At 46.4% G+C, this 27750-nt stretch overlaps 1 protein-coding gene across 1 annotated transcript in view; it reads right to left on the bottom strand.

Annotated features, from left to right (window-relative positions):
• The window catches only part of AATF (apoptosis antagonizing transcription factor), a 49809-nt gene that overhangs the window by 10453 nt on the left and 11606 nt on the right, over positions 1-27750 (bottom strand). Inside the window, exons 5-11 of the mRNA XM_082776343.1 lie at positions 22236-22350; positions 21756-21960; positions 21161-21325; positions 19306-19389; positions 9310-9377; positions 7432-7512; positions 4066-4137 (exon numbers count right to left, since the gene is read on the bottom strand). Coding sequence (XP_082632469.1) covers positions 4066-4137; positions 7432-7512; positions 9310-9377; positions 19306-19389; positions 21161-21325; positions 21756-21960; positions 22236-22350 — 790 coding nt within the window. The remainder of the gene's footprint in view (positions 1-4065; positions 4138-7431; positions 7513-9309; positions 9378-19305; positions 19390-21160; positions 21326-21755; positions 21961-22235; positions 22351-27750) is intronic.

Below are 27750 nucleotides of genomic sequence, written 5' to 3'. Positions count from 1 at the left end.
TCTGCAGCCAGCAGCAGTGGCAGGTGATAAACTTGACGTGACGGATCCCCACAAGCCCTGGGCATCCCACAGCCACGCTACCAAATCACAGGAGCCTTCGAGTGAGTGCCAGCAGCCCCTGGCACTGTTTTAGGGGCTCTTTGCACAGCCAGAGCATTTAAGATGGCTTAAACGTACAGAAGAATCAGGCTCTGGATTTATTCCTAGGTTGCATTGGCTATTAAAATATACCAGAAGTGACCGGGCATTACAGTGCGACGTGCCTTCAAAGCACTTAGAACAAACAAAGCCAGGGAACAGTCACAGAGAACTCCGTCTGCTCCTGCTGAAGGGCTTGCCCAGCTCCTCCCGGGGAGTGAGGTCTTGGCACAGGCACAGGAGAGCCAGAACTTCCCCACCAGCCAGCCTCCAGCCTCTGCCCACCCACACCTGCCCATCCATATTTATTTCCTGGCATTTTCCACGCAGCTAGCTGACACCGTGGTCACCGGCAGAACTTGAGGAGGAATATTCAGGCAGCTCTGTCTCCACAACCCTTTGTTATATACAGCTCACTGACACTTTAAAATGTCTCGTACTACAATACCGAGCACCCTGTTGTTCAGATGTGTATTTACTTTGGGGTCATGCCTTTTAAGTGCCTGAGCAGGAAAAAAATGGCTCGGAGCATGATCACATCACTGTGAAGTGTATACTTGCATTTTCAATATAGTAATTCACACTTGCAAACAATAAAATTACCTTCTTCTGTCACAAAGGAAAGCTGTTATCATTACTGCTTCCCTCTCATGCGTACAGGCTTGGTCTCTTGTTTTTAATTCACCTGCAGTTTAACGCAGGCGTGGAATTCTTCTCGTCTTGTCCAGGATGGCTGTGTGCTGCTGGAGAGGTATGACAGCCCGTGGCAAGCGCAGGGACATTTTAAGCAGGGATGTGAAATGATCCCTAGGGGGTGGCCACGGTTTAAAAAATAAATAAAAAAGTCACAGACAGCAGCAGATGTCTTCATCTTGGGAGAGCTGAACCAGAGCATTGGGAGAGTTCTGATTTTCAGACACCGGCCACTCCGATACTTTCAGTGTTTTATGGTTGGATGCAAACACAAAAGGTGTGAGACCAGGGAGGAAAGGAAGGAAGCTGGGCTAAATAACTCCCAGGTTCGCAGAGCAGAAAGCAGGAATGCCCACCTCTGCTGTCCCAACGAAGAAGGCCTGCTGCAAAGAGGAAGCAAGAATCTGTTCCTAGTGAACAGGACAGGAAATAATAGGCCCACCTGCCAGCTAAATGAAATTTAGCTGTGGAGAAACTGCTTAAGAAAAACTGTAAGAAGGCCTGCAACAGTCTGCAATGCGTATTCGTTGTGTTGCAGGTAACTAGCAGTGATTTTGGTGAACGCTGAGGAAAAGTGAGGCTGCTATTTGTGTGTGTCTCATCTGAAACAAAAGCTTTGCTCTGCTTGTTAAAAAAGGAAATAACAATGCTATTACTAACCCACTGCTTTTTACACCTCCTCAAGAGCAGACCTCAAAGCCTGCCCGATTCTTTCCACCGCAGAGAAGGGGAATCAGCCAGGGAAGCACACGAACTGCTCAAGGTCATCCACGAAGCCATCTGCTGAACTCGGACCTGAGCCTGCCCAGCCTGAGCCCCGCAGCGCCCCATCCATCCGCAGGGTTTGCTCGCAAGCCTCATCTGGGCAGAGTGGGACGCAGCTGCCCGCGCGATGCAAGCCTCAGGCACGCTCGCTGGTGTGTGAACGCATCAGCCGACAGCTCCACGCTGGATGGCTGAGCCAACGTCGAGAGCTAAGCGACCGAAATGCCATTAACTGGAAGCATGGCGGGCCTCCAACGCCACTAATAAACCTCATGTAAGGAGCAAGTTCCCGCAGTCAGACAATAAGCAGCAGCAGCTGCTGCCACGCTGCTGCCACCGAAGAATCTGTAACGCATGCAAGCGGTGTAATAACCCACTCGGAGTGGAGAACGCCCCCAGGAGACATTTTCAGTAAACCAAATGTCAAACGCTATGTCCCTACCACGATGATAGCTATGCAGACGCAGCGTAACACCGAGAGCATCCTATTAGCTCTAACAGCTTCGGAGGGTCAGCCGGGCTCCTTGCAGCTTGTGGTGGACTCAAGGTGCCTGCTGAGAAGGGAGGGGAGCGAGGGTTATGACGGCGGCAGCCAGATGAAGGGTAGCTGAGGCCCAAGCAGGCTATTGGCAAAATGACTCGGCTGTCCCAGCTGCTTTGATGCACTTCATGCTTGCGCTGACTTGCTGGAGAATTTTGGCTTCCAGAAGGCATTTTCTGTGCAACTTTTGGAACGCAAGTGAGTGCAGTGGACTGCGAAGGAGGAGGCAATGTCACCTCTGGGGCCAGCAAGCATGATAACCCGTGGATTATTAGGGTCTCATTATTATTTTTCATCTCCCTCTCCCTCTCATACAGACCTTGCAAGCTGAGTTTCCCTTATTCTGGGGATGGAGCAGGGGGCTGTATGCCTGCCTAGCCTGTAGGACACTGCAATATGTATTATATGCAAAAGTGGCCTCTCCAACCTTATTTGATCTCCTCAAAGTATAAAAAATAATCAGTCAACTGGATAGGACAGAGAAATACGAGAGGCATGCACACTACTAATGGATATGGTATGAAGGGGTTCTTCCTGCACACACACGTGCCACTTGCTAATTACCCTCAGACAAAAAGCTGTGGGGAACGAGCAGCACATGCAGAACAATGCCTACAGGATGGTACAGCTCTGTTAGGAGTGCGTGTCCACCCCACCCCGTGTTTTATTTGGCACTACCCAAAACACAGAGCCTGGTTCCATACAGGTACAGGTTCCTTGCCAGCTGGGACGCACAAAGAGCAGCTAGCTCAGGCCCTGCACAGTAGAAACAAAAATGCACTTGATTATTTGCCAAATAGGCAAAAGTGTTCGCATCTAACCTCAAAAGGTCAAAGTCACTTCTGCCCCTCTCTTCCTACCCAGGGGGTGGAAGATCTGATCTCCTGACATGGCTGGAGGAATAGCTCCCACTTTGCCTATCCAACACATTTATTGTTGTGGTGAGAGGATCTAGACAATATTCAGTACTCAGAGCAGTTTTCTCATTTGAAAAAAAAAAAAGGGAAAAAAAGAAAAAAACATGAGAAAGATGCATGATGAAACAGCCCAAGTCTTATTATGCACGCAAAATGTCTTAGTGCCAGCTTTCTGAAGAGCTTTCATCCAGAAGTCTGTGCAATATCCCAAAAGGCAGCAGTCTGAGAACAGCAGGTATTTGGTTTCCATTTCCCAAACAGACAAATGACATCTCTCTCTCACAAAGCACAAACATGTTCCACAACCCAGGGGAAAGATGTTTCTCAAGCCTTCTACATCCATTCATTGGAAAAATTATACCACCTCCTTCCCACAAAAAGCCCAGCATTTCCAGACTTAGTTAAAAAATGTACTACGTAAGAAATACAGCTGTAGAACAGCTGCCTAGCAACTGTGTACAAAAATTAACTTGTATCTTCTTTTATAATTAGCAAGTTAAAACATTATAGTCTTCTAATAAAATCTGTCAGTCTTTAAATAGAAATACACACAAGCAGCATTTAGGTCTTGGCTGAATCTTGACTGAACTATTCCAGTTGTTACCTGAAGTAAGAAAATGCGTGCTGAGCAGAGTTTAAATCAGTTGTCATTTCTGCTGAAAGACAAATTCTTTGTAAGTTTTGATTACACCTGGAGATACTAGGTAACTTGGCTCACTATTTCTAGAATAACTATAAAACTAGAAGATTTCAAAATCGGAGCAATTTTAAAGCAGAAGTAAAAACGCAGGTACCGAGATTTATGAAAATTTCTTGTTTGGTGTCACAGTAATTACAGAGTGAAAGCTCAGCCAGACTGCCTGGACAGATGTGACCAAGACATCCAGGCTATGATGCCAGTGACAAATGGTTAACTGATAAGAAGAAATGGAGAGGGCGACAGGCTGAAGAACAGGTCAATATCACGCTGTCATGAAGCCATTTGAGAAACATAATTAATCTATTACTCACCTGGCATCATCATTCATTGTGCAGTGGTCAATAGGTGCCATGAAGCTCACCAGCTTGCTGTGGACATGATACCTGGATAGTGCAGGAAATGAGAGGCAGCACATTAGTAACTATTAATGAAAGGAAAATGTTGCTGCTTGAATAGAAATACACCAGTCCCTGAAAGGGAAAGTGCTGGCTTTCTTGGTGGCTGATACCTGATGAGTTACTAGTCATAGCATGAAATTCCCTTCCCTTTCCTCCTCCTCCTTTCTTATAACATGGAGAGAAGAATAATCAGATGATACAATGAACTGAATAGCTGACTAACAAGCAAATCCTTTTTTTTAACACAGCTAGAAAGAGAGCATATAGCTTCCCTTCATTGTGTGCAGTACCTAATCAGATTCCCAAACTGACAACCCTGAAAAGTCAGAGAAACAGGAACTAACTCTTGTTTTCGGCCTGCCTTTCAGCTGGCATCTCAATCACCTTCAGGAATCTGTGCCCAAAGAGTGCACTGCAGGCAGCAGCAGTGTCAGAGCATCAGACCTTCTCAAGCATCCATCTGCTATCACTTTTTCCTTGCTCTGTGGTAGCTAGGGCCCTAAAGGATCTCAAAATCCCACTCTGCTAGCCATACCCATAGCTGGAAAGTGCCATCCCAAATAACTTAGAAGTACAGCATGTAAAATGAGGCAGAGAAGACGGGAAAAAGACCTGCACAGAGAAGAGGCATGTCCAAGGTAATAAAATGCTGTATCTGTCCCTGCTTCTGATCCACCAAAATATTTCTGCACGCTGTGATGCACCTACAGATATGGGGTTGCCCTCCTGCCTTCCACCCTGAGCTCAGAACTTGCAGTGGCTTTTCATGACTTACAGCCCAGGATCTGACATACACAATTTCACAGCGTACTGAAAAACTGTGAATGTGAAGGTGCCTTTAAACGCGAGTGTGTAAGGGCAGGAGATTCCAAACCAGTAGCTTTGATGTGCACTACCATGCTGCCCACCCAAGTCTGAAATGTTTTATCCAAGTTGCTGCTATTTTTAGAGCTTGACAAATAGCAGGCAAAAGGATTCACAAGCATTTGCCCAGAATCACCTTTTCTCTCTGTCACCTCTGCACTCCCTTTTGTTTGCTTATGCAGGAACATTCCCTTGAGGGGATTTTTAGCTCACAAGAATATTTCAGAATGGCTCTTCAGGCGCAGCACACACTCACCCTTACACAAGGGCTTCTCTACACAATCAAGTCTTTGTCACTCGTAATGGAAGGAACTGCCCTGGTCTAACGCTGTAATGATCAAATCAGGGAACAGACACGGCACCGCGTGGCTAGCACTGCACCAAGCAGCAGGTCAACAGGCTGAGCTATGGAATAGTTCACTTGCATTAAAAACTGATGGATTCGTACAGATCAAAGCTTACACGGAGATGGACTGCTAAGTAGTAAGGGGACTTGGCAATTCTGATAAATCCTCTGATGCAAGTTGTTTGTCCAGAACTAATTACCGTCGTGCTTTTAAAATCAGGACCTTCAAAATCCCAGTCTAGCAGATATTGAGTATTTAACTTCGTTCACAGAAAGCTGCCCCCTGTTGCAGCACAGGCAGCACTGACGAGAACAGCAGGAGCGCACACATCGCTCCTCCACATCCGCCTCAAGACAAGGCCTGTCCTAGCAAGGGCTAGCAGAGGCCTGGGCACCTGGTTTCTTAAGCTCAACTCTACAGTTTTTGGAAGGGCTCACTGCTCCTCTTCATGCCTCAGCTTCTCCATCTGTGCAGGGAACAGGGCCTCATGTCAAGCACAAGGTCGACTGCTTCTGAAAGCACTTGGAGATCCTCAGCCCCTGTAAGGAACTAGCACATTTCACCCAAATACGCTGTCACACTGAAGGTGTGCTAAAGGATTGCTAAAAAGAATGAATTATTGAGACAGGTAAAATTAACATTTGATACTTTGCTCTCCTGGATGTCAAAGTTCTCCACGAAAACAAACCTAAGCACTGCTAATTTTAGGGGAAAAAAAGAACAGGGGACAGGCAAGTTGCTTGGGGTGACACACGATCTTTCAGTAGAAGAACCAACTATTTAAAAACACCAGTTTGGGCTCTTTTGGACGATTCTGAAAAGATCCCGGAGCTTAACTGCATGTTAATCCTAAAACCACACAATGGCACATTTTTTTCTTTTATTGATATTTTTTCCTGAGGGGTCAGTGCAACTTTTATTTAGCGAAGAAAAAAAAGGGCACCTAAGATCTAAGAGGCAATTGACTTGGCAAGATAGCTGATCTCTCAGGAATGCTGAAGCGCACAGATTGCACACAATGAGAGACTTCCCCATTATTCCTAGAGGTTTATGAGTCTGACTCAGTTGTGTGATGTTGTCAGTAGTTTTGACTGAATCATGAATATATCCAATTATGTGTGATGCTGACAGAAAAGAATATTGATAGTCAATAATTATAGGCTTTTCAGGCCAACAAAGTAGCTCTTCCCTCTTTTAATAAATTATCTTATGACATCTATCTTAAAAATTGCTATGCCAGGCCTGACCCAGACTGACTCCACTGACTTTCTATCAGATGCCATCTAAACTCACGATTTATAGTTTACTCACAAAAGGATGGTTAATGTTGCGGATTTTTTCAGGAAGCGGTGCAGCTTTTCAGCATGCCTCCCTGCCACAAACACCTCCCCCACTACAAATCATGCAGTCATGCTAAACTCAGGGAGGCTAATAGATCTGCTCTGCAAAGGGGGAAAAAAACCCACAACTATCTTCTCCAGACTGCTTCCTTTTGCACCTTACAGCGTGGACAGTTCTTCCACTGGAAAGACAGTCGGAGAGATCAACCCAAATTAGTAGCCCAGGAATCAGAATGTGAAATGCTGTGATGCTAAAGAAAGCTCTGATGTGTCTTAAAAACAGAGATTAGACACCAAATTGCAAATGACAATCCGTGGGAAAGAGGTATGTGCCTCACTTGGGCATTTCTACAAATCTTCCCCTGAAGCTTCTCTCTGTACTTCAGTCAGCCACACGTGTATTGCCCAGTTGGTGCTTACTGGCTTTCACCAGAAATCATGACCCCAAATCACTCAGGGGCATTTGCACACCAGTCTCCAGTGCCCGCTGAGACCACGGAACACTCTTGCTAAGACTGATCTGGGCAGCACTCAGAGGTTGCACCCAAGCGTCTCCTTATTCTAGGCTCCAGGAACATTAAGATTCCACAGTGGATGCCCCAGAGCGAGGCAGCTTGCCCTGAAGGGGACAAATAAGCCTGCCAATGCACCCTGGAGCCAAACCAAGGCAGTCCCATTTGATCTGGCAAAAGCACAACTTTTGGTTGCTTGCAGAAGCTGTCACCCACCGGATTTTCCTTCCTTTACTGGCTTTTCTGTCCACTTTCTTCTTTATTTTGCTTCGTAACTTCTGGATGGCCAGCCATTGCCTGAGGGATGCAAAATGACAGTTACAGCATTTTTAGAACCACAAGGCAAATAAGGGGTCTGAACCCCGTTCCAGCCCTTTTGCCTACTGCATATACAGAAGTGAAGGAGATCAGAACCTCAGGAAAAGAAATATGAGACTTCAAATGCCTGTGCTACGGCTTCACTCCAAGAACACAGATTTTAAACAAGAAGCATTTCTCCTCGTGCCAGCCACAAAAGGACTCACAGGCCAGACCTGATGATCCCAATGAGATGAGCACTGTTTGGTGAGAATTCTTCATCTGCAGGGAAATCCATGGAGACCATATGGCTGGCTCCATTTTTTATTCTTTCTTGATTACTGATTTTTTTTTAAGAATCTTTAGGATTTAAAAGAAAATCTTTACCAAATATAAATGTTAAAATCTGTGAAAATTACCTTTAAAAGTACTTTTTGGTTTTGGCATTGATTCTTAGAAAGATTTCTATTTTGCACATAGAAAGCCCAGAACAGTACAGACCGTCTGACACACTCTGAACTGATTCTTTAAGTGAGCCAGGCTATGCTACCTTCATGAACAGAAGTGCTACAGTGCAGTAGATGTTCTGAATTTATTTCTTCCCTCAGTTCTGCAAAGCATATAAAAAATTACAAGCATTCTCCCCACCATCTCTGCATATTAAACCTGGCAAATCTAGCAAGAAGTCCTCTATAATGCTCCACCTATGACTAAGCAGAACTACAGAAGAAAGGCAAACCCCACTTCCAGAACGCGCTGTCTGATCCCCAGCAGGATTTAGAAGGGAAGGCTCAAGTCCTCAAACAGAATCTCATCAAGTCCAAGAAGTTTTCAGCAGGGAAAAACTTCTACAAGTTATAAATATTTTTTTACGAAAACGAGCATCATCTCACCTAATTTATACAATGAAAACTTGACATCAGGGAAAAAAATCTAGCAAAATCCAATTACTGCAATCTTAATATAATCTTAATTACTGTAATCTATTTTATTGTAAAGTCAGATAAATGTACAATGTAATCACCACTTAAATGTAATTTTGTCTATATCATGTTAAATTATAGTGAATAGCTTTCCATAATATTCCAGACATACACAAAATATATTTGACATGTTGCACTAAAATTTGGATAGTATTTTACGCGGACAAAAGTTATTTTACTTACACAAAATTTCCTAATGAATTTTCTTCCCCTCCCCATACTCACACCCCCTTAACTCCTTTCTCAGCGGAGAGCCCTATTCCAGCATCTCCAACCTCCCTGTGCTTTTACATTACTTTCAGTGTTAGCCCAGGGCTATTTAAACGTAGACTGTTTACTAAGCACTATTTGAAATGTTCCCTGTTTTCTGAGCATAGAATTAAGCCGAAGAATACAAACTTCCTTGCACGGAATTATATTTTACTTCTGGCATGCAGGCAACATTCCCTGACACTGTTCTAATCACACGGTGTCTTTTCTTACAGCAGAATGCCCAACTTCAGCAGAGGACCGTTGCTTCATCTAGTTCCCTCTTGTCAGGCAGGACAGGACAAGACACTCCTCTACGCATGCTCTGTGCTATATATGTACGAACCACTGTGACAGAGGTATCCAAGGTCTGCTACTAGCCTTTTTTAGTGCAAAGTACCTTAGGGGCAATGCACTGTACTAAACCCAGGAGCTTTCTCCAGTCATTCACAATTTTGCCCTCTACAACGGGCAGGACTGGAAGCTCACAAGTAGTTCTGCACTCCTGGACTGTGCTGCAGCACTGGGGAGAAGGCAGTGATGCTGCAGACGGCTGCTCACTCACCTGCCCATCGCTACTTGATCGTTGGGGTCCAGCGAACTGGTTTTACGCTCTATAAGTTCTCGAAGAAGCTACAAGAAAGACAAAAATTCCATTTAAAAGCACAATAAAGACAAGTTAATGCAAACAGGTTCACACGTTTCTCGGAAAAATGAAGAAATTAGGCGCCAAGTTCCCAAGAGAATCCGCATGCCTCATTTCTTGAAACTGTCTAGAAGATGGCATGCCAAGAACTAAAGCCTTTCAACATTCCCTCTCCACAAAAGAGTTTTCCAAGGGCTAAAGCAGTTATCGTCCAAAACACTGGAGGAAAACAGAAGAGTTTCTGTATAAAGCTCATTTCAGATGGATCTAGGACTAGAAGAGTCTTCCTATCACCACATTATGGTTTATTTAGGTGGCGTTTAGCATCAGATCATTCATCTGAAGAGAATCTAAAAGGTTCTGCCAAGCCAGAGGGGCACAATTTAGGAGCAAGATGGCTAAGCACAAGGAGCCCCACGTGGCAAAGCACACTGATGTCCTAAAGGTCATCGAGCAAGGGCAAAGGACGGGAATACTTCCACGGGCTGCTGTGTACCCGACTCTTCTGACGACAAGTGTGGCACTGGCGGATCTGCAGGAAGAGCTCTGCCCCACGAGCCTCCCCAAAACAGACGCCAAGCAGTGCTAGGCAGTAATGCTGACTACGAGGAACAGCACAGAAATATGATTTTTACAACCAGAGCAGGAATGCTCAAGCAGGTTTTTCTATTTCTTTTCATGTCCTGAGGGTTAGGTTTTGTTCTTTGTGCTTCCTGCAGCCGAAGACCCTCGTGAACAGCCTGTCTGGCTACTTGACCAGGGCTGTGTATTTATCACCACTCCCTGGAGGTTGACCACGCCGTGCCGTGGGTATCACAGGTTACTGCAGGGAACAGCAACAAACCCTCCAAAACTGAGGGACACGGACTTCTTTCTGGATACCCTGACAAGTGAAGTTACTGCCTCGGCTCAGACCTGGAAACGAGGGAGTCCAGTCAACTCTACAAACGTGTTGGCCAAGAAAGGATGAACAAAGCTTTTCTTCTACCCTGTATTTTTGCTCAAGGAGGAGAGCTGGTGTGCAACCAGGGCACAGCAACGTGAGGCTGGGGGAGCAGCCGGCTCCAGGCTGTTGCCTTCACATGGCCGAAGAACACACAGCCAAGGCAAGAGGACAAGGAAGAAGCGAGCAGCAGGGGATGTGGAGGAGACACCCGCTCAGTGAGAGCAGCATTTCTGAGCAGAGCTCACCTCGGGGCAGCCTTCAGGTGGCCTCCAGGACACCGCTGGGTGGGCACAGCTGGTCCCTGGGCTGCCCCAGGCACTGCGCGGCCAGAGGAGCTCGCACACTGCTCTGGCTGCTGTACACTGCTGGACTGAGGGGGAAAGGCCAAAAAAATGGCCATTTAAAGGCAAACTGTGATTGTTTTATGACCTTTTTTTGTTTTTAAATGGAAGACAATCAAGCAACAGAGTAAATGTTTATTCCTGTCCACATCTTCCCCTGCCTTCAAGGCATACATTGTATTAAAAAAAAGAACAATTCAAGCACAATTAAAATCCTGCCACTACTTTTTTTCCCCCTCTATTTGCCTATTTTTGGAGATTATTACTACAGAAATTACATTTAAGAATTCCAGGAACAGAGGCCTCTGGTTTATTATCACTAGAAAACAGCAAGCTATTTCTCTGCCCTGTTTATCTGATTGATTCCCAACATCTTTCTGGCACACAATCTATCAGTTTATCTCTCCCACTTCATCACAGTCACTTCTGGCAGCTAAATACAAGATCCAAATCCAGTGTTACACAGACATACGACACAGTAAACCTATGTAACACTGCTACTCTGTAAACAGCTGCCCTTAAGGCTAAGCAGAAATGGGATCTTGGTTTCTAGTCAATATGCTGTCAAAAGCAAGGTGGGAGGGAGGGTTTTAACAGCAGCCAGCAATGGTGCTGCTACATTTTAGTGTTTCTTCCTGTACCAGCAGTAAGATGTGTTTACTGGTGTGTCCTGGTGGCCCACCAAGTCACGGGCTGGTGGCACCCGGGTCTTCCAGCTCTGCCCACAGCTCTGCGAGGTGCTGGGCTGAGTGCTGCTGGGCAGGGCAACAGCACAGCCCGTTACTTGCTAGGGGCACATCCCCTGAGCTCAGAGCATCCTCTCCCCAGAGCTAGCAGGGGAGAGCTTTGTGCAGCAGCAGGAGGCGAAGCCCTGCACACCGTTGTCTCCTTGGCACCAAGCAGGCCAGCAGCTCAGCAGCCACAGCCGGGGCAGACGCTGCCTCGTTGACCTTGGGGTGGCAGCGAAATGTTCGTTCGGTGCGGCGTCACCTGCGGGACTGGGGACACTGCTGGGGGGAGGGAAGGGAGAGAGGGATGAGGGGGAATTAAAAAAAGAGCAGGGACAAGAGGGAAATTAGGGAAGAGAAATAAAAGCTGCGAAGCATCTTACTACATCTAAATAGCGGACGTCTTAAAGCTAAAGTTATAAATCATGCTAACAATGGTTACTAAAATAAAAGTGGATGTAGCCAGAGGCTACCGCTGAAAAAGTCAGTCTAGACCTGCCTCGCTGCCTTTGGTCTTTAAGGATTTGATTAGTTTTTCCGCTTTCTAGCTCAGAGTCTTGCATTCAGCCCATGCTCCAGAGCCAGCCAGGGCTCGGGATACAGAATGAATGATAAATTCATTTACTGAATAAAGTAACACTGTTTTCACAGCACAAGACTTAAAACACTTCCAAAGCTGTAATATTTCATTAAGCTTGGCGATTCTGGCTTAAATTTATTAGTCAAAACAGAAAACTCTCATCAGACCCCATATATTCCATTAGGAGTGATATATGGTGTCTCCCAATGTCTAATTATTAACTAGGAAGTGTAAGTAAATCACTATCAGAATTAAGCCCTGATGTGTGAAGACAGAGTTTGGAGTTAGGCAATTTCAGCATCAAAAGGCTGTGATTTGAAACATATCCTTCTTTGCTTTCCCTCCTTCACCTCTTCACACCTCCCCTGACCTTCAGAAACCCCAGCTCACTCTCCCATGCAAACAAACACAACTGCCTACCTGCACACCCAGAGGTCTGCAGCTCCACTGCCGGCTCCAAACCGCTCCTACCAAAAGCAGGAACCAGGAGGATAAACGATGGGCAGAGTGGGCAAGGGGCAGCAGTAAGTGGAAGAAAGCAAAGACAGCTGCTGTGTGTTTTGTTTGGCACTGGGATGATGGAGCGATGCTTGCCATGAGTGCGTGCTTGTGTTTCTGAACTCAAGAAAGCTTCACATCAGAGAAAATTTCTATTCAGGTATCAGCAAGCACTCACAAATCCTATGAAACCCAATCAAATCAGACTCCCTGGTCAAAACCAGGGACCTGTCACGTAAAGAAAAGCACACACGTTGCATGGCTTGCCAAAGGCAGCGCTAGCTACTTCGCCCTCCTGTGTTCGGAGCACCCGAGAGGAATTAACTTCTGCAACCACTAACAAAGAGCAAAGCAAGGCACCCACAGGATGTGACCGAAGGCAAAAGCCTCCAAAGCAGCTTGTATTCACCTACCTGCACTGACACCAAAGCCATTGTTAAAATTTACACTGGAGTCACTGATGTGTGCTTGCTGAAGAATTCACCTTACAGGGACTCCCCTTCTCTGCTAGCTCAGAGATGCAGCACATCGTGCAAAATTAGAGGGATTTAGAAATGCCATGAGGGTGTTGTTCAAGGGTAATAGAGATTCATTTCTCATTTTAGAGGTCAATTTTCATTTTAGAGGTTAGGTCTCATTTTCATGCACTATCTATCAGTGTTTCTAACACTCCAGTTGCTGACCTTTCTGATTTGCAGACCCCTACGAATTTCCAGTTGAGACAAAGAGCTAAGTATAGCTGAAATAAGCCTCGTGACAAAAGAGACTTTTTTTTGCCCTCACAGACCAGTTCAAATTAATATTTTGCAGAAGCTGATCTATATTTCTAAGGTTTGTAAACTAAATATAACTGGAACAAAAGAAACACTTCTTCTCTGATGTTATTAAAGTCTTCAAAGAAGCCAGTAAAGGCACAGGTCATTTCTGCTACCGTGCATCAAAGTCACCTGCTGTGTCTCACGAGTGGCACCGCTGGCTTTGAATTCACCAAGTCAGGTATGAGGGGAGGTGAGACGTGGGCTCAGCCCGCTCGTTGTGCTTGCTGCTGTACGAGGCAGTCACAGCAGTCCTGCTGGGCTCCCCGCACCAGTAATGTCAAATAAGGGGCCAACAACGCTCATTTTAAAACAACTGTGCAGAGCAATGGGAAAGCAGAACCTTGTAAAGTTTCTGCCAGCTTAGTCGTTTGTTGAAAGCAACGGGAACAACAACAACAAAAAAAGATGCAGCTGTATGTGGATTTAGAAACAATGAGAAAAACGTGAGAAACCCAGCCTACAGGTTTACCAGCAGCTGCTCACCTTTATTACAGCACTGTCACTCCCCTGGCTAAAAAAAACACTCTGCTTATTAGTGAGGAACTCTAAAACATTTGCAAATTACCTCTGTGGGCTTTTCTAGCTAAGTGTGCATCTGTAACTGGAGACAATAAACAAACAATTATTGTGGCATGAAGGTCTACTCACAGCACCCTGACGTCTTAACACAAAATCCTTTCAAAAGCTCAAGCAAATTACCTTCAGCATGTCTCAGAGAGCTGTAACATTACATGTCACATTAAAAAAATGTGTTATCATTAAGTTATCTTCCGATCAGTTTTAAAAAGCAGTTGTTTTTTTGCTTTTTTTTTTTTTATAACAAAATCACTGTAGGAAATCAAAAGAGAGAAGCTGAGCACAGGTTGCCAAGTCCAAGTGAAGAAGTAAGACTACAAACACCAACTGCTTTTCCTCCTCAGTGGTAAAAGTGCAAAGTCACTCCACTTCTGAACAGAAAGTTGTCAGAGCTGCATTTTACCAACATAATTTCAATACTTTATATTTTTTCTCTTCTTTATTCTTTGGACAGACATGATAAATCACATCGTTTTTGCCTTCTTTTTCATATATGTACACTGTACAGTTATTGTAAACAGCATAAATAATAAAAAGGTTGCTTCTGTTTCACGTCTCTTTTTACATTTTACACTGTATTCTGCTTTGACACAGAAACAAGACATTTCTTTTCCTCTTTCGAGCTGCCACACATTAACAGCTTAGCACCATTTGGATTTCTTGCAGTGCCAGAGGAAATTTGTACTGCATCTCAAACTGCATTTTTAAATCCTCCCCAAAACACTTTTTGATATATAATTTCCTGTAATCGATTCATAATGTAAAAATCTAACCTGCGAGGTGAAATCTCTGGACAGTCACTTTTTAAAAAATATTGTATTGAAATTCAGTTTTGTATAAAATAGGCATTGACTTGCGTATTTTCTGATATCCCATTAAGAGACGTTTCAAATCAAGCTTTAAAACGTGTTATTAACCATCTACCCAGCCATTTGAAAGATACATGCCTGTGATAAGAGTATTGTATTGCCATTAACCTGTGGGATGGTTCGAGACATCTCTTACTCACACAAAACTCTAAATGCATCTAATTAAAGACACAAGATCAGCTGTCCATATTAATCACTCACCAGTTTAATTAAGGTAAACCAGCTTGTCAGAAAGCCAGTCTTCTCTCTATTCTTCACCAGGATCGACTTTTAATAGTTCACTAGATTAGTAATTACTTGTTTATGGCATTATCAAATACCTGAGAGAGGAAAACACACTATGTGCCCAGGAACTGCTTTAGGCCTACTCTTGGTTGGGACTCAAGGATGTAAAGAATGTTAAAAAGCTGTGACTTGGGAAGATGTACAGCCCAGCAGAGAAACAAATTGAGCTACAAGTATCTTAACAAGAGTCAGAAATGCATTTTGTGGTCACGCAGATGAAAGGAGGAATTCTGAAGGCTAAATTGGGAAAAAGAACATTAGCAAGATCTCCTCCTCACTTTGAAACACCCCATCTTTCACCCAGAGTGTGAGAAGAGGGCAGGCACATGCAGTGCCACCCTACAAGGAACAACAATGAAGTTACAAGGCCTCAAATCAGTTTTCTACAACATCAACTCTTTTCCTAAATAATTATGGTATAAACAAGGAGTGGAGCACGACTTCTCACTACATAAGCTCACCTAGCCTGGGAGCAAATCCCAGACAGAAGACTTGGAAGACTCCAATTCCCCATCCCCTGCAGCTCTGCTTAGCTTCTGGAAGTTGTGGTGATCACAAACATGACTGATGGCGTTATAAAAAGCAGGGACATACAACAAAACCAGGGGAGGAGGGAGCAGGAGAGTAAAGGGAGCAAGGATTATGCAGATTCCTAATTCTCTGCAGGCACACCTGCTGCCATCGGTGATGAACTTTTTTTCTGGGAAGAGCTGCGACCGGCGGAACGCTTAGCACATGAGCACTAACCTAATTCCTGTTGGAAATAAACCAATTTCCACTCTCCTTTACTAGAGTATTTCAAACTAATAATAAAATCTCCACTGTAGCATGGCAGACCAGCAGCTCTCGGGTAGCAGGCTGGAATTTTAAGTCTTAATGCTGCAATATCAGCTGTAATGAATTCTACATAAATGTGACTTCTGAAAATTTAGCCTTTTTTCTTCCTGAAGACCATGTATGCACGAGAGTTTAGAAGAAATGGGGTCTAGCCTCTCACTGCTGTCACTAATGAGGATGTTTTTGGAACAACTTAGCCACGCTCACCCAGTGCAACCTAAATAAAAACGCTGCACTTGCAGCATTCAGTTTGGCCATGTATTACCTTTCAACACGGGCCACCACAAGAACACTTGTAACTGCTTCTAAAACAAGTGAGGAACGTGGGGAAAGGTGAAGTGGGATGAGCAGTGAGAGCAGAGTTAAATCCTGGATCACTGTAAAATTCCACCAGCCCCACATGGTGAATTCCAGCAAATACCAGACCAAGTCAAGAAATTCGGCTTTCCTCTCATTATAGAGCTCTGGATTATAATCTATAACACAACAGCAGAGCTACTTTAATTAATTTGTGCACACTTATCAGAACTCGTTCATTTTTAATTACTTAATTTCACACTGAAATATACAGAAAGTTGGTATCTCATGTCCTTCTTATCCAAGTTTTTAATAAATCATACTATTTGATACTAAATAATAATCAAAATAAATGATCATAAAGCGTTTTTCAGAAAAATTAAAGCAATACTAAAAAAGTCTGTACCTAAATTTAAATACAAAGAAAAAAGCACCCACTGAAAGGGACACAGTCTTTGCAATAAGTGTTATGCAGAGGTCAGTTTCTGAGCACCTCAGCTCCAGCAATCAGAGCCGTTGCTGCTGATTGCTCCTGAAGACCGAGTTCCCTTTCTACATTTTATTTGTACGTGTACACACATGCATGCACACACAGCCGCGCACACAAAAGCACTGCACAGTTATGACCCATCTGAAAGAAAACACATTCTCCGTATTGTCAGCGCTCCATTGTAATGCACTCTACCCTCTCTGAATGCAATGTTCAGCTTCAGCTTACCACCCTGACAAATAAAGGAAAGCACTTTATGAAACCAATTTAATTGGGAGGTGACAGAAAACATACAGCCATTTTCTTTAGCCTTATCACTGAATTGGCTTCAGCTCCAATCTCTGCCAAATCCCACTCAACAGAAGAAATTAACCAGGTCAGTGGAACAGGTGCTGCGCGGTGTCTGTCAAGGGGCTGGCATCCCCACAATTACTTGCACACAATGAAGCAGTAATCTTTACAGATCATCTCTCCCAGGAAGCATATTGGGGACGGGAGGAGAGGAGAAGGGTGGAAGGGAGGGAGGGAGGGACGGGAAAAAAAAAAAAAAAAGGCAAGAAAGGAAAATGAATGTGTAGCTGCCTCGCAGCTCAGCAGATGTCTGTGCGTGATGTACGAGGCTAGGATAAGCTGTCGTAGCCCGCTGCCAAAGTGTAGTAAGTGATTAAAGCCTCCACCAGGCTAAGCACCATATTTAGAGTCTATGGGGTTTCGAAAGTTGCACCCATTCCTTGCTGTGCTGCCAGATGTTGTTGGCTGGTCCTGCTCCTATTCGGCGCGCGCGGGAGGCAGCAGTTGGTACAGCAAGGAATGCAATCTGGAATGTTTCCGGGGGTGCCGTACATTAAACCGGTGTCACCCATCCTTCACCTCTCCCGAATGCTGAAACAACTCCAATTTGCTGCCACTTCCCTCTTGGGAAATGGCCAAGACACAGTTGTGCCTGGCAGACCCATTTGTTTTACTCAGGTGATTCTCTTCCCTCAATGACCTCTATTAGTTTAAGTTTTAATTTAGATTAACCCCAGCACCCCAATTAACCAGTGAGGGGAAAAGCTAAGCTGTGACTAGTCATAATTCTGAAGTGAGGATTTATCGAAGTTAAAGTTATTAAAAAGGAAGATGGACCATTCATCTATTGCTATTTTCTTTAAAAAATTTAACATTGCGTGGCCAATAAGCACAGGTCCAAGGACCGCCAATCGCAGCTATTTCTCCTTGACCACTTCACTGTTTTATTACACTTCCTTAATGAGTTCTGTGTTCTTATGGTCCACTTGAACCTCAAAGCTGGGCTTCAGGTCCACTTGGCCCCCACATTCTAGGTCAGTGTTATCCCTCTGCATAACAAACTGGGGCTCTTCAACCCCTGCTGCCAACACCACACACTTGCCAATCTCCATTTTAAAGCTCATGCAGATGAAGCCAACATCTTCACTCACCTGTGAAACTCGACACTGGTGAGCGTGGAACACCCTCCTGGCCCTGAGGCAGTCTGCCCCGAGCAGGTCCCTCACAATCATGAAACACGCAACAGGTTTTTAGAATTGCCCTCATTCTAGGCTAGTTGAAGTCTAGTGCAAAATGTTCTCACACTTCAGCAACAGCAGTAGTTGGAAGCGTGCTGAAAACTTTCTTGGAGGGGGAAAAAAAGGCTGCATTGAATTTCCTTGTAATTCCTACCCATAAAACACAGACAAGAATCACCAACTTAACGTGTCATTTTGTCCTCTTTAGTCCTGGCTCTGAACATGAAATCCCAAATTTTGAAAGTATTTGCATGTTCCTGGGCAGATCAGTTATCAGAGCACAGCCACATGGCAACAGCTCTTTTCCACCGCCTGAACACTTTGCTAGCCACTTTAATAACTATTGAGATCAGAAATTTCTGCCTTTCTAATGATATAATTGTATTTGTTTAGTCCTGAAGTTAAAATGTTCTGTAGATCATCAGAGCAAAACTAGTTTTTCATGCACTGGAGTACGACTTACAGTGAATCATAGTCCTCAATATATGGCAGTTTCAGTACTTTATAAAGCTGGCACTGTCATTTATTAAATAAATTACAAACACAAGGTTTCCCTAAGCTTCAGCCTCCACACGCTTGGTGCAGATTGCTCATTTCTAAGAATTCTGCAAATAAAAAGAATAGCTGGCCCCAATCCAACCTGGCACAACTCCAAGAGAAGTGCTATAGAAGCCCCGCAGTTTTTTTCATCCTGTAGGTAGATGAGATGATTTAGGTCGAGATGAGAGTAACTGAGGTGCTTTTGAGAATCTACTCGAATCATTTTTCATAACTGGACTCTACCCACAGCAACACGGTCACCTTTGGAGAATTCAGTGATTTTTTTTCTTGCGTAGCAATGCTCACCAGTGAGAACTACAGACACAGGCCTTCTCCTGCAGCCCTGACTTGAGCACAGCAGTTCCAGTAATGGCAGTCAGTTTACGTCCACGACACCAGTTTGAGCTCCCACAGCCCTACACTGAAAGTGGAGAGTGAAATCCTTGGGGGAATCTCCAGAGACTTCAGATGTTACAATAGATGACTGATCAGAGAAATGCAGACCACAGAACTGACTGCCTCGGTTTGGTAAATGTTAAAAAGTGGAGCCATAACACCACCACGGATTTACTGCCACTTACCTGGTGGTAGAAGTCATCATCATCAAAGATTTCCTCATCTATGTCCTTCAGGTGCCTGTTGGAATCAGTCTGGGGAAGGACTTCCTAGAAGCACAAAGGAAATACTGAAGGCTCGCACGTGCATGTTTCTGTCCCCAACTCTGATGAGTTCATGTGTGGCAGCTTGTAAACACTTGAAGATCCGAAAAACTGGAGAAAAGCTCCCATCATAACAAGCTTTTAAGGACTAGGAATACATTTAAAGGCAAGGCAGAAACGCTGCCAATGTCAAAACAGATTTATGATACCTTTACTGGGAAATAAATAGGACTATACAAAGTCTTTCTGGCAAAATACTACAGATATTTTTAATGTAATGGCAAAAATATATCTTGCAAGTGCAGTAACTCTACATGATCTCTCGGAATTGAGTATTTATTCATTCTTAAATACTAAATTAATAACAGACTTACCACTACCATACTCCGTAGGTTACATGCAGTATGATTTTCTGGGTTAAAGACTCTAAACTCCAGAGTAAAAACAAAGTTTTGCAGTTGCTGCCTCAAGAAGCTGATCAAGAAGCAACTGAGTCCAGTTGGAGGCCAGTCACTAGTGGCGTCCCCCAGGGCTCGGTGCTGGGGCCGGTCCTCTTTAATATCTTCATCGATGATCTGGACGAGGGCATCGAGTGCACCCTCAGTAAGTTCGCAGATGACACCAAGTTAGGTGCGTGTGTCGATCTGCTTGAGGGTAGGAAAGCTCTGCAGGAGGATCTGGATAGGCTGCATCGATGGGCTGAGGTCAACTGCATGAAGTTTAACAAGGCCAAGTGCCGGGTCCTGCACCTGGGGCGCAATAACCCCAAGCAGAGCTACAGGCTGGGAGAGGAATGGTTGGAAAGCTGCCAGGCAGAGAAGGACCTGGGAGTGATGGTGGACAGTCGGCTGAATATGAGCCAGCAGTGTGCTCAGGTGGCCAAGAAGGCCAACGGCATCCTGGCTTGTATTAGGAACAGCGTGACCAGCAGGGCTAGGGAGGTGATCGTCCCCCTGTACTCAGCTCTGGTGAGGCCGCACCTCGAGTACTGTGTTCAGTTTTGGGCCCCTCGCTACAAGAAGGACATCGAGGTGCTTGAGCGGGTGCAGAGAAGGGCGACGAAGCTGGTGAGGGGCCTGGAGAACAAGTCCTACGAGGAGCGGCTGAGGGAGCTGGGCTTGTTCAGCCTGGAGAAGAGGAGGCTCAGGGGCGACCTTATCGCTCTTTTTAGGTACCTCAAGGGAGGCTGTAGCGAGGTGGGGGTTGGCCTGTTCTCCCACGTGCCTGGTGACAGGACGAGGGGGAATGGGTTTAAGTTGAGCCAGGGGAGTTTTAGGCTAGATGTTAGGAAGAACTTCTTCACTGAAAGGGTTGTGAGGCACTGGAACAGGCTGCCCAGGGAAGTGGTAGAGTCACCATCCTTGGAAGTCTTCAAAAGACGTTTAGATGTAGAGCTTAGGGATATGGTTTAGTGTAGGGCTGTTAGCGTTAGGTTGGAGGTTGGACTCGATGACCTTGAGGTCTCTTCCAACCTAGAAAATTCTGTGATTCTGTGATTCTGTGATTTAGTGACCATCAGTTCCTACAGCACAATCACAGCCCAAACATTGTTTTCCCCTGTCAGGAGCTGGCACAGGAGATAATGCAAACGCCATAAAAATGGAATTGAAATGTCTACATCTTTTTGTTAGCCATTACATTACACGAATCAACACTCAGATAGGTCCTCCATAAATCTCTCCCAAACAGGGATATTACCTGCTAAAGGCTCGAGCTAATTGTTTTGCAGAGTTTCACTGTTTCCACAGGATGGGTTACATAAACAAAACACCCTTACCGAATTTTCAGGCAGAGATTCAGGGACCGGAGGAGATTCCTGCTCCTTCTTTCCCAGCACTTTATACACTGATCGCTTGGTCTGTGTCCGCCGTAGCAATCTCTCTTTGTCCATCATAATATGATCAATCTGAGTCAAGATTGAACGCTCAAAGGCACCGAAACCCTGCAACAACATTAACTAGTGTCAGATAATGCAGAAAGCTTTTCCTCAAGGCAGCAGTGTTCCTCTATCTTTCCATGTCAGTGGATAAGCAGAGAGCATTCCAGGAGGAGGGGGTTTGGGCTTTGTTGCAGGATTTTTGCTAGGATTTTTTTTATTTGTTTCTCTCTCTCCTTCCCTTCCCAACCTGAGGCAATCCGAGGCCTGGCTTAATAAAATGCTTTTGCTGTTCTGGTTCAGATGAACTTCTCGATGATTAATACTAACTCACAGACGCTAGGAGACCCGGGACATTAGGGTGAAATAATTACCCATTGTATTAAAGTATACACTTTGTGGAGGAGGAGGGCCACAGAAACCCCTACCAGTTCCTTGACTGCTGTGCCACAGCCCTCTGCTAACAGCAAGCACGTCAGCACACACAGAGCCTTGCCTTGCCCATTTTGCCAGACGCCAGCTTGGTCTTCTCGTGCCACTTCTGCAGGACGCTGTTCCGGTACGTCCTGAAGTCAGCGTACCGCTTGGCGAGGAAGTCTGGGTAGTCCTCCATCGTCAGCTTTCGCTTGGGGAGGCGCCTCCTCTTCTCCTGAGCTTCCACCACTTGCTCTTCATCGCTACTGCTGGGAATTTCGTCATCGCTAGAAGAAAAATACAGACTAAACACCCGGCGTAAAGCAACGTGTGAATCCTTAACAGCCCCTCCACTACAACCCATGCTCATTCCACTCTGTGGTGATACTTGTGGGAAGGAAGCACGGTGTAACCCCTTCTCCACTGTCAGAGATTACAAAACAGGCTAGGGAATGTAAATGGTCATGTGTCCAGCGTGCCTGTCACCCAACAAAGTTGTGCATTTTCCTGCTTAGCTGGACAGCAAAGGATTCAGAAAGGTCTCATCTCGTTTTGTACTCACCTCTCATGTTTGGATTGTTTTCCATCTACCAGGTGCCTCGTGCCTGGGTACTGATAAAGGAGCTCATCCTGAATGTCCACCAGAACCCTCAGCAGCGCCTCCACAGCTTTACAACCTGCAGAGCAAGAGACACAAGCAAGGATTTTCCACAGATCCTTGCTTTTGGTGAAGACCTAGCTTCATCTCAAATCTGAATTTCTGCCGCAGCTATTGTGCATAAAACTGAATGTTTTTCTCTAAGTAGCTGTGAATTTGACTTTAAGCTGATTTATAACTGTTAATGTCAAACAACACCACACTAAGAAAGAGCACTTCTTTTCTGGAAAAGGAGGGAGGGAGGGAGGGAGAGAGGGAGGGAGGGAGGGGGGACTGCCTTCTGAACTTCTGCCTGGCTGCACAGCGGGAGTACACGGATCTAATGTTTCATTGACAAACATTCAGCCTGCAGAGCCTAAAGGATTAACACATTGAAGAAACACAGAAATGTGTGCAGAAGGGTTTCACGACACACACACGACAACCTTTTTGCTGACTAACTCTTTTCTGTCCTGTGTTTTGTGATAGATGCCAGCTCCGGTCAAATATTATGACGCAGCACAAGGGAAAATGTGTATACACACGTCCCATCTAGGCTTGACCTCTCCCCTTTCTTTCTTGTACGTAATGCGCATGGTATAGGGAGCAGAAGGAGGGAGAGCAAGAAGAAAAAATGAACTCCTGCAGGGCTGTGACTATTGCTGGTTTCTATGCCGCTGTGCTCGCCACGCAGGAGGTATAAAAATTAGATTGTAAGTAAAATTAAATGTAGCAAGATCTGATCTACGAGGCAAAATTAAACAATGGCCTGGCAAGTTTGATGAGAGGATTCTGATCAGAAAAGCAGAAACACAGGCCACAAATCCTGACGGCAGTTCTGATGTTGCCTACCCAACATATCTGGCAATTTTCCTGTGTCTGTGTAGGTGCAGAGCAAACAATCTCTGTTCAGTGATCTCATGTTCTCCGTGGACACGCAGCGAGCTGTCGGGAAGGGTTACCTGCACACCGCTGCAGCATCTGTTCTGCAAAAATAGATCTTTTGTGGCAACCAACAAGCCTCCCTGCAGAATGCTGATCTAAAACAAGTGTTTGTCCAGGCCTGCACCACCTCTCTGTACGTTGCCCAGGAGGAGCCCTGCAGGCTGGGGGGACGCACCCCGGAGCTTCCCAGCAGCTCCTCTGCCAGTTCCTACGCTGACGTGAAGCCAATGGGGCTGTTCTGCTCAGCTCCCAGAGCTGCTTCTTGCTTTGTAGCCGGCATAACGGGATGGAGGGAACTTTGCACCACTTGATTTTTGCTTTTTTTTTGGTTTTGTTTTCCCGGAGGACACAGAGATCATGGGCAGAACGAACAGCAAATCTTCATCAGCTACAAACACACGGTGCAAGAAGAAACCAGCGCAGACATTCGGAGGTCTCAATCTCCCTCGTGTTACCACTGTGATATTGCCTACTTGTCACTGTCCTCAGATAAATCACAGCCTGGCCTCCGTAACAGGACTGTCAAGGAGGAGACGCTCTCAGATTTTTGTTGCAGATCAGCAGCTGGACTCAGCCTCCCCCGGCCCGCGGTTCCTTACAGATACGTCCCGACAGCTCTTCCTGTAACCCATTAACAGATCGGGTTTGCTGTACTTGTACAACAGCCGCGTGCCAGCACCAAACAATTCCACGAGACAGACAAAAGCCCTTAAAGCTGCATTTGTTGTACGTGGCTGAGCTAAAGCAGCATTTGCAGAGAGAAGTGCCCCCACCCCACCCTGACTGCACAGCTTACAGCAGCAAAACCTTTCCGACCGCCTGCGCCACAGCTAAATGTCCCCAGAGCTTCCCAAACTGTTTATTTTCTACCCGCTGCCTACCCTCCAGCAGCAGTGCTAATGCACCCCAGGCGGCTTTGATCCTGTCAATTACAACTGGAGTAGCACTCCAGCTCTTCTGGGGTATATCAGGGCCACGGCGAGCAGGCAAGGAATAAAGACAGGCTCAAGCTCCCCCAGGCTCTGAGATACGGACCCCAAGAGAAGCGGGGATGGGAAGCAATTTTATTTGGAGTGAAGGGGATGGAGAGGGCAGGGAAGACAATGGCCATGTGTCTAACCAGGTGGGAGGGCTAATTATTGCAGACAGTGGCTTCATCATGAGCCTCTTACAGCTGGGTAATTTCCTGCTTTCAGTTCTTGGGTATTTAACAGCGTTACCGGATGGCGTTGCTGTTACTGTTGGGTGCTTAAGTGTGCTGGAAACCCAACGTCGAAGCCAAGTGTCGCCCTCCCTGCCTTCCTCCCCCCCAGCCCAGCCCTCCCCATCTCGCAGTTAATTCCTGGAGGGACTCTTTGCTTCCCCATCTCCTCGCCTTCGTTTCCCTCTAATGCCCTCGTCTGCTTTTACACCGCCTGCGCTGGGGAGAAGCCCGAACCCTCTTGTGAACGAAGGCAGCGTCAGAGCGAACCGTTCCATGGCTGCACGCTGTCATCTTGAAGGAAAGCCAGGCACTAACCCTCCTGCTCTCCTCCTCCCCCCAGCACATAATTTCTTTTAACGCTGCTCCTCATCTGAAACAGACAATTAAACAGAAAAGTCACAAACACGGAGCTGCCGAGCACACCGGCGCGTTACGGCAGCCACCAGGCCTCTGCCTCCTGCTCCGCTCACAGAACAAAGCCCACAGCGCCTCGGCACAACTCACACCTTCCCCACCCGTCCTTTTTTTTGGGCAAGGAGCAGGGATGCTGAGCGGATCCCCCTGCAGGCTGCTCCCCCAGCACAGCACGCGGGGCTTGGCTGCAACTTCCAGAGCCGCTGCGGCAAGACGCTCACTTGGAGGAGTCACTTTGAAGAGTCCACGGGAGCCCCTTCGTTTTGTGTAGAGGAGTGAAAAAGTTGTTCCAGACCCAGCAGACAGCATATCAATCCAGCACAAAAGCTGGGAGCCGGTATCAGTAAATCAAAGTGTGCCTTTCTCTTAATACTCCCTCATACGTTCTCATTTTATACATCCCCTCACCCAGCCAGAGAGTAGCCCTGGAGTATTTCGCTCCGTTCAGGGATAGCGGTGCCATGTATCAAAGTGTCAGGAGACCCACCAGAGATGAAATCTGTCCTGCTGCTCTCAACCCACAAAAATCAATTCTGTCAATGCCAGTGCTTACAGACAACCCCGCTCTGCTGCTGGCACCCCCCTGGTACGGGGCTGGCTGCAGGGACCCGGCCCCACCACACACGGAGGGCACCTACGCTGCTGCCAAAACCCCAGCGGCGGGGAATTGTGACTGTGATGGCCTCTGGACCCCCCCCTGTGGCTGTAAATCCAGCCCTTCAACAGCAAGGCAGCTTCCTGGGCAGAAAAATCCCGGCGCTCCTTTCCGTGACCTCTAAAAACGGGGTCTTGGTGCACCTCGCCAAGCAGCTGGCGGGGAGCAGTGGGGAGCGGCCTCACGCTGAGACACTTCGAGTCGGTGGAAAAAAGCAGGTGGGTGCCTCGAGGGCACGTTTTCCAAGGTATTCACGGAGAGCCAACCAGTGGGATTCCCAAAAGTGCTCTGCCAGGCAAGCTCCTCCCTGCCTGGCTGCGTGCCTCCACCCAGCACGCTTGGACGGTCAGGGTTGGGGGTGCAGAGTGCGGCACTCAGGGATGCAATCCTGAAAATTGGGGCAAAACTCCCGGGGTTTCGCTCCGCTGAGCGCAGGAGGAGAAGTGCTGGGAAAGGCAGCTGGGAACGAGCAGCATTTGGAAGCTCATGGGTAAAGGAGAGCACCGAGCCAGAGAAACTTTGCTTTTTTTTTTTGAGGTTTACTCTCCCCAACCCACAGGGAAGGGTGGGAAACACTGCCTTTGGTAATGACAGCACCGCCACGCCGAAGAACCGGGCACTGGAAGCACTGGGCACTGCTCGCTGTGCCTCCTGTCCCTGCACACCAGTACGGGGCACTGGGCCCTGCTGGGCCATCCCCCCACAGACCAGCACGGAGCACGGGACACGGCAGAAATTCAGAGCCCGACCAAAGCTGGCAATTCACGACTTTTTCCCCTCGATTAAATCCGAGGACCTGGCACCACAGGAATACTGTCGGCACACGAGCTTTTAGTTTTCCACAGACCTCCTCAGACCAGACGAAAGGCTGGACCAAGGCTTGACCAGGGAGTTCCCCCTTCCCGCGGGCACGGTGCCGGCACGCAGCCGCGTTGTGCAGACGTAAACAGGGAGGCGAAGGCAACCCGCTTTATTTTAACAGCTGCACGTAACGAGAAGCGTCGTTATCGGGCACACGTATTTATCCCGACGCTCAGATGAAGAGGGGAAATTCTCCCTGCTTGCAGACGACCGGGGGACAGGAGTTAAACTCCAGGTCAGAACGGCACTCGATACGCTGGCCTGAGAACAATACTTCTCATTCAAATCCACAAGTCAGCCACTTGCACTAGTCATCCCCAGCAATTAATCCCCCAAGAAACACGTTTGATTAAATCTTTTCAAGCAAATCCTTTGCTTTGCTTTTGTTAGTTCACTTCTTGTCAACATCTATTAAAATATGCCTTTAATTCTCCCACAATCTTAAAAAACACCGATTCCACTGTCTTCAACTTTAATCAACTGTATGGCCGGCATTTTTCATTTCATAATAATGTGCTGTTTGGAATTCAAGAGGCAGGCTCAACATCAATCATTCGGCAAGAATTTTTCCACTGCAATAAATATGCAAATGAGGAAAGCCAGTCAGTCGTATTTCAGGCCCGACTTGCTAGTGTTTTAAAAAAGACACAAATTTATTAATTGCCGTTGGCCAGCGGAATCCTATTACTTTGGGCATTGATTACAAAGCTGTGTGAGTGATTATTGTGCAACTCGCAGGCTATCCAGGCATGAGGAAAAATTATTAAAGCAAGGCAGAGATTATCAACTCAGAATAACAATAAGCCTTAACATTTTAGGCCTCTAACTTCTCCAACAAAGAATTACACCAGAGCTCCACTGTATCATAATTCTGAAGTCTGTCAGTAGCACTTTTGGAGCTGGCTCCGTATTCCCAGCAGCACAGCAGCGGTGGGAGCCTGGGAGAGGCGGGGGGATTCCCGCAGGTACCGCACCCCGAGCGCGGGGCTCTGGACAACGGCCCTGCTGGTATTCCCACCGCAGAACCGACTGCCAGGAACACCACGGACCAGCAGGACTGTCGCTGCCACCAGGCAGTCTTCAGATTTGCACCCTCGTGTGTCTTGGTGCCCCAGAAGCTTAAGAGACAGGAGCTACGAGGCCAGCCCAGACGGATTCGTAGGCTGGCTCCTGTGGCCGCAGAGCGCTATCAGATTTTTTCCAAGGCGACGTCGCTACGTGTACGTTTCTCATCGACTTGAGCTGAAGCCGAGCACAAAGCGCTTGTAAATCTGTCCAGGTTGTTTTGGGAAATAATGGGAGTACCTCTCCCTTCGCCCTTCCCAAAACACCGAGCTCCTGGCTTCTTATCAATTGAGGGT

Source organism: Aythya marila, assembly GCF_965140915.1.
Source record: "Aythya marila genome assembly, chromosome: 20".
Lineage (NCBI taxonomy): Eukaryota > Metazoa > Chordata > Aves > Anseriformes > Anatidae > Aythya > Aythya marila.
The sequence above is the reverse complement of the archived record's forward strand: the minus strand, read 5'-3'. Positions and strand labels throughout refer to the sequence as shown.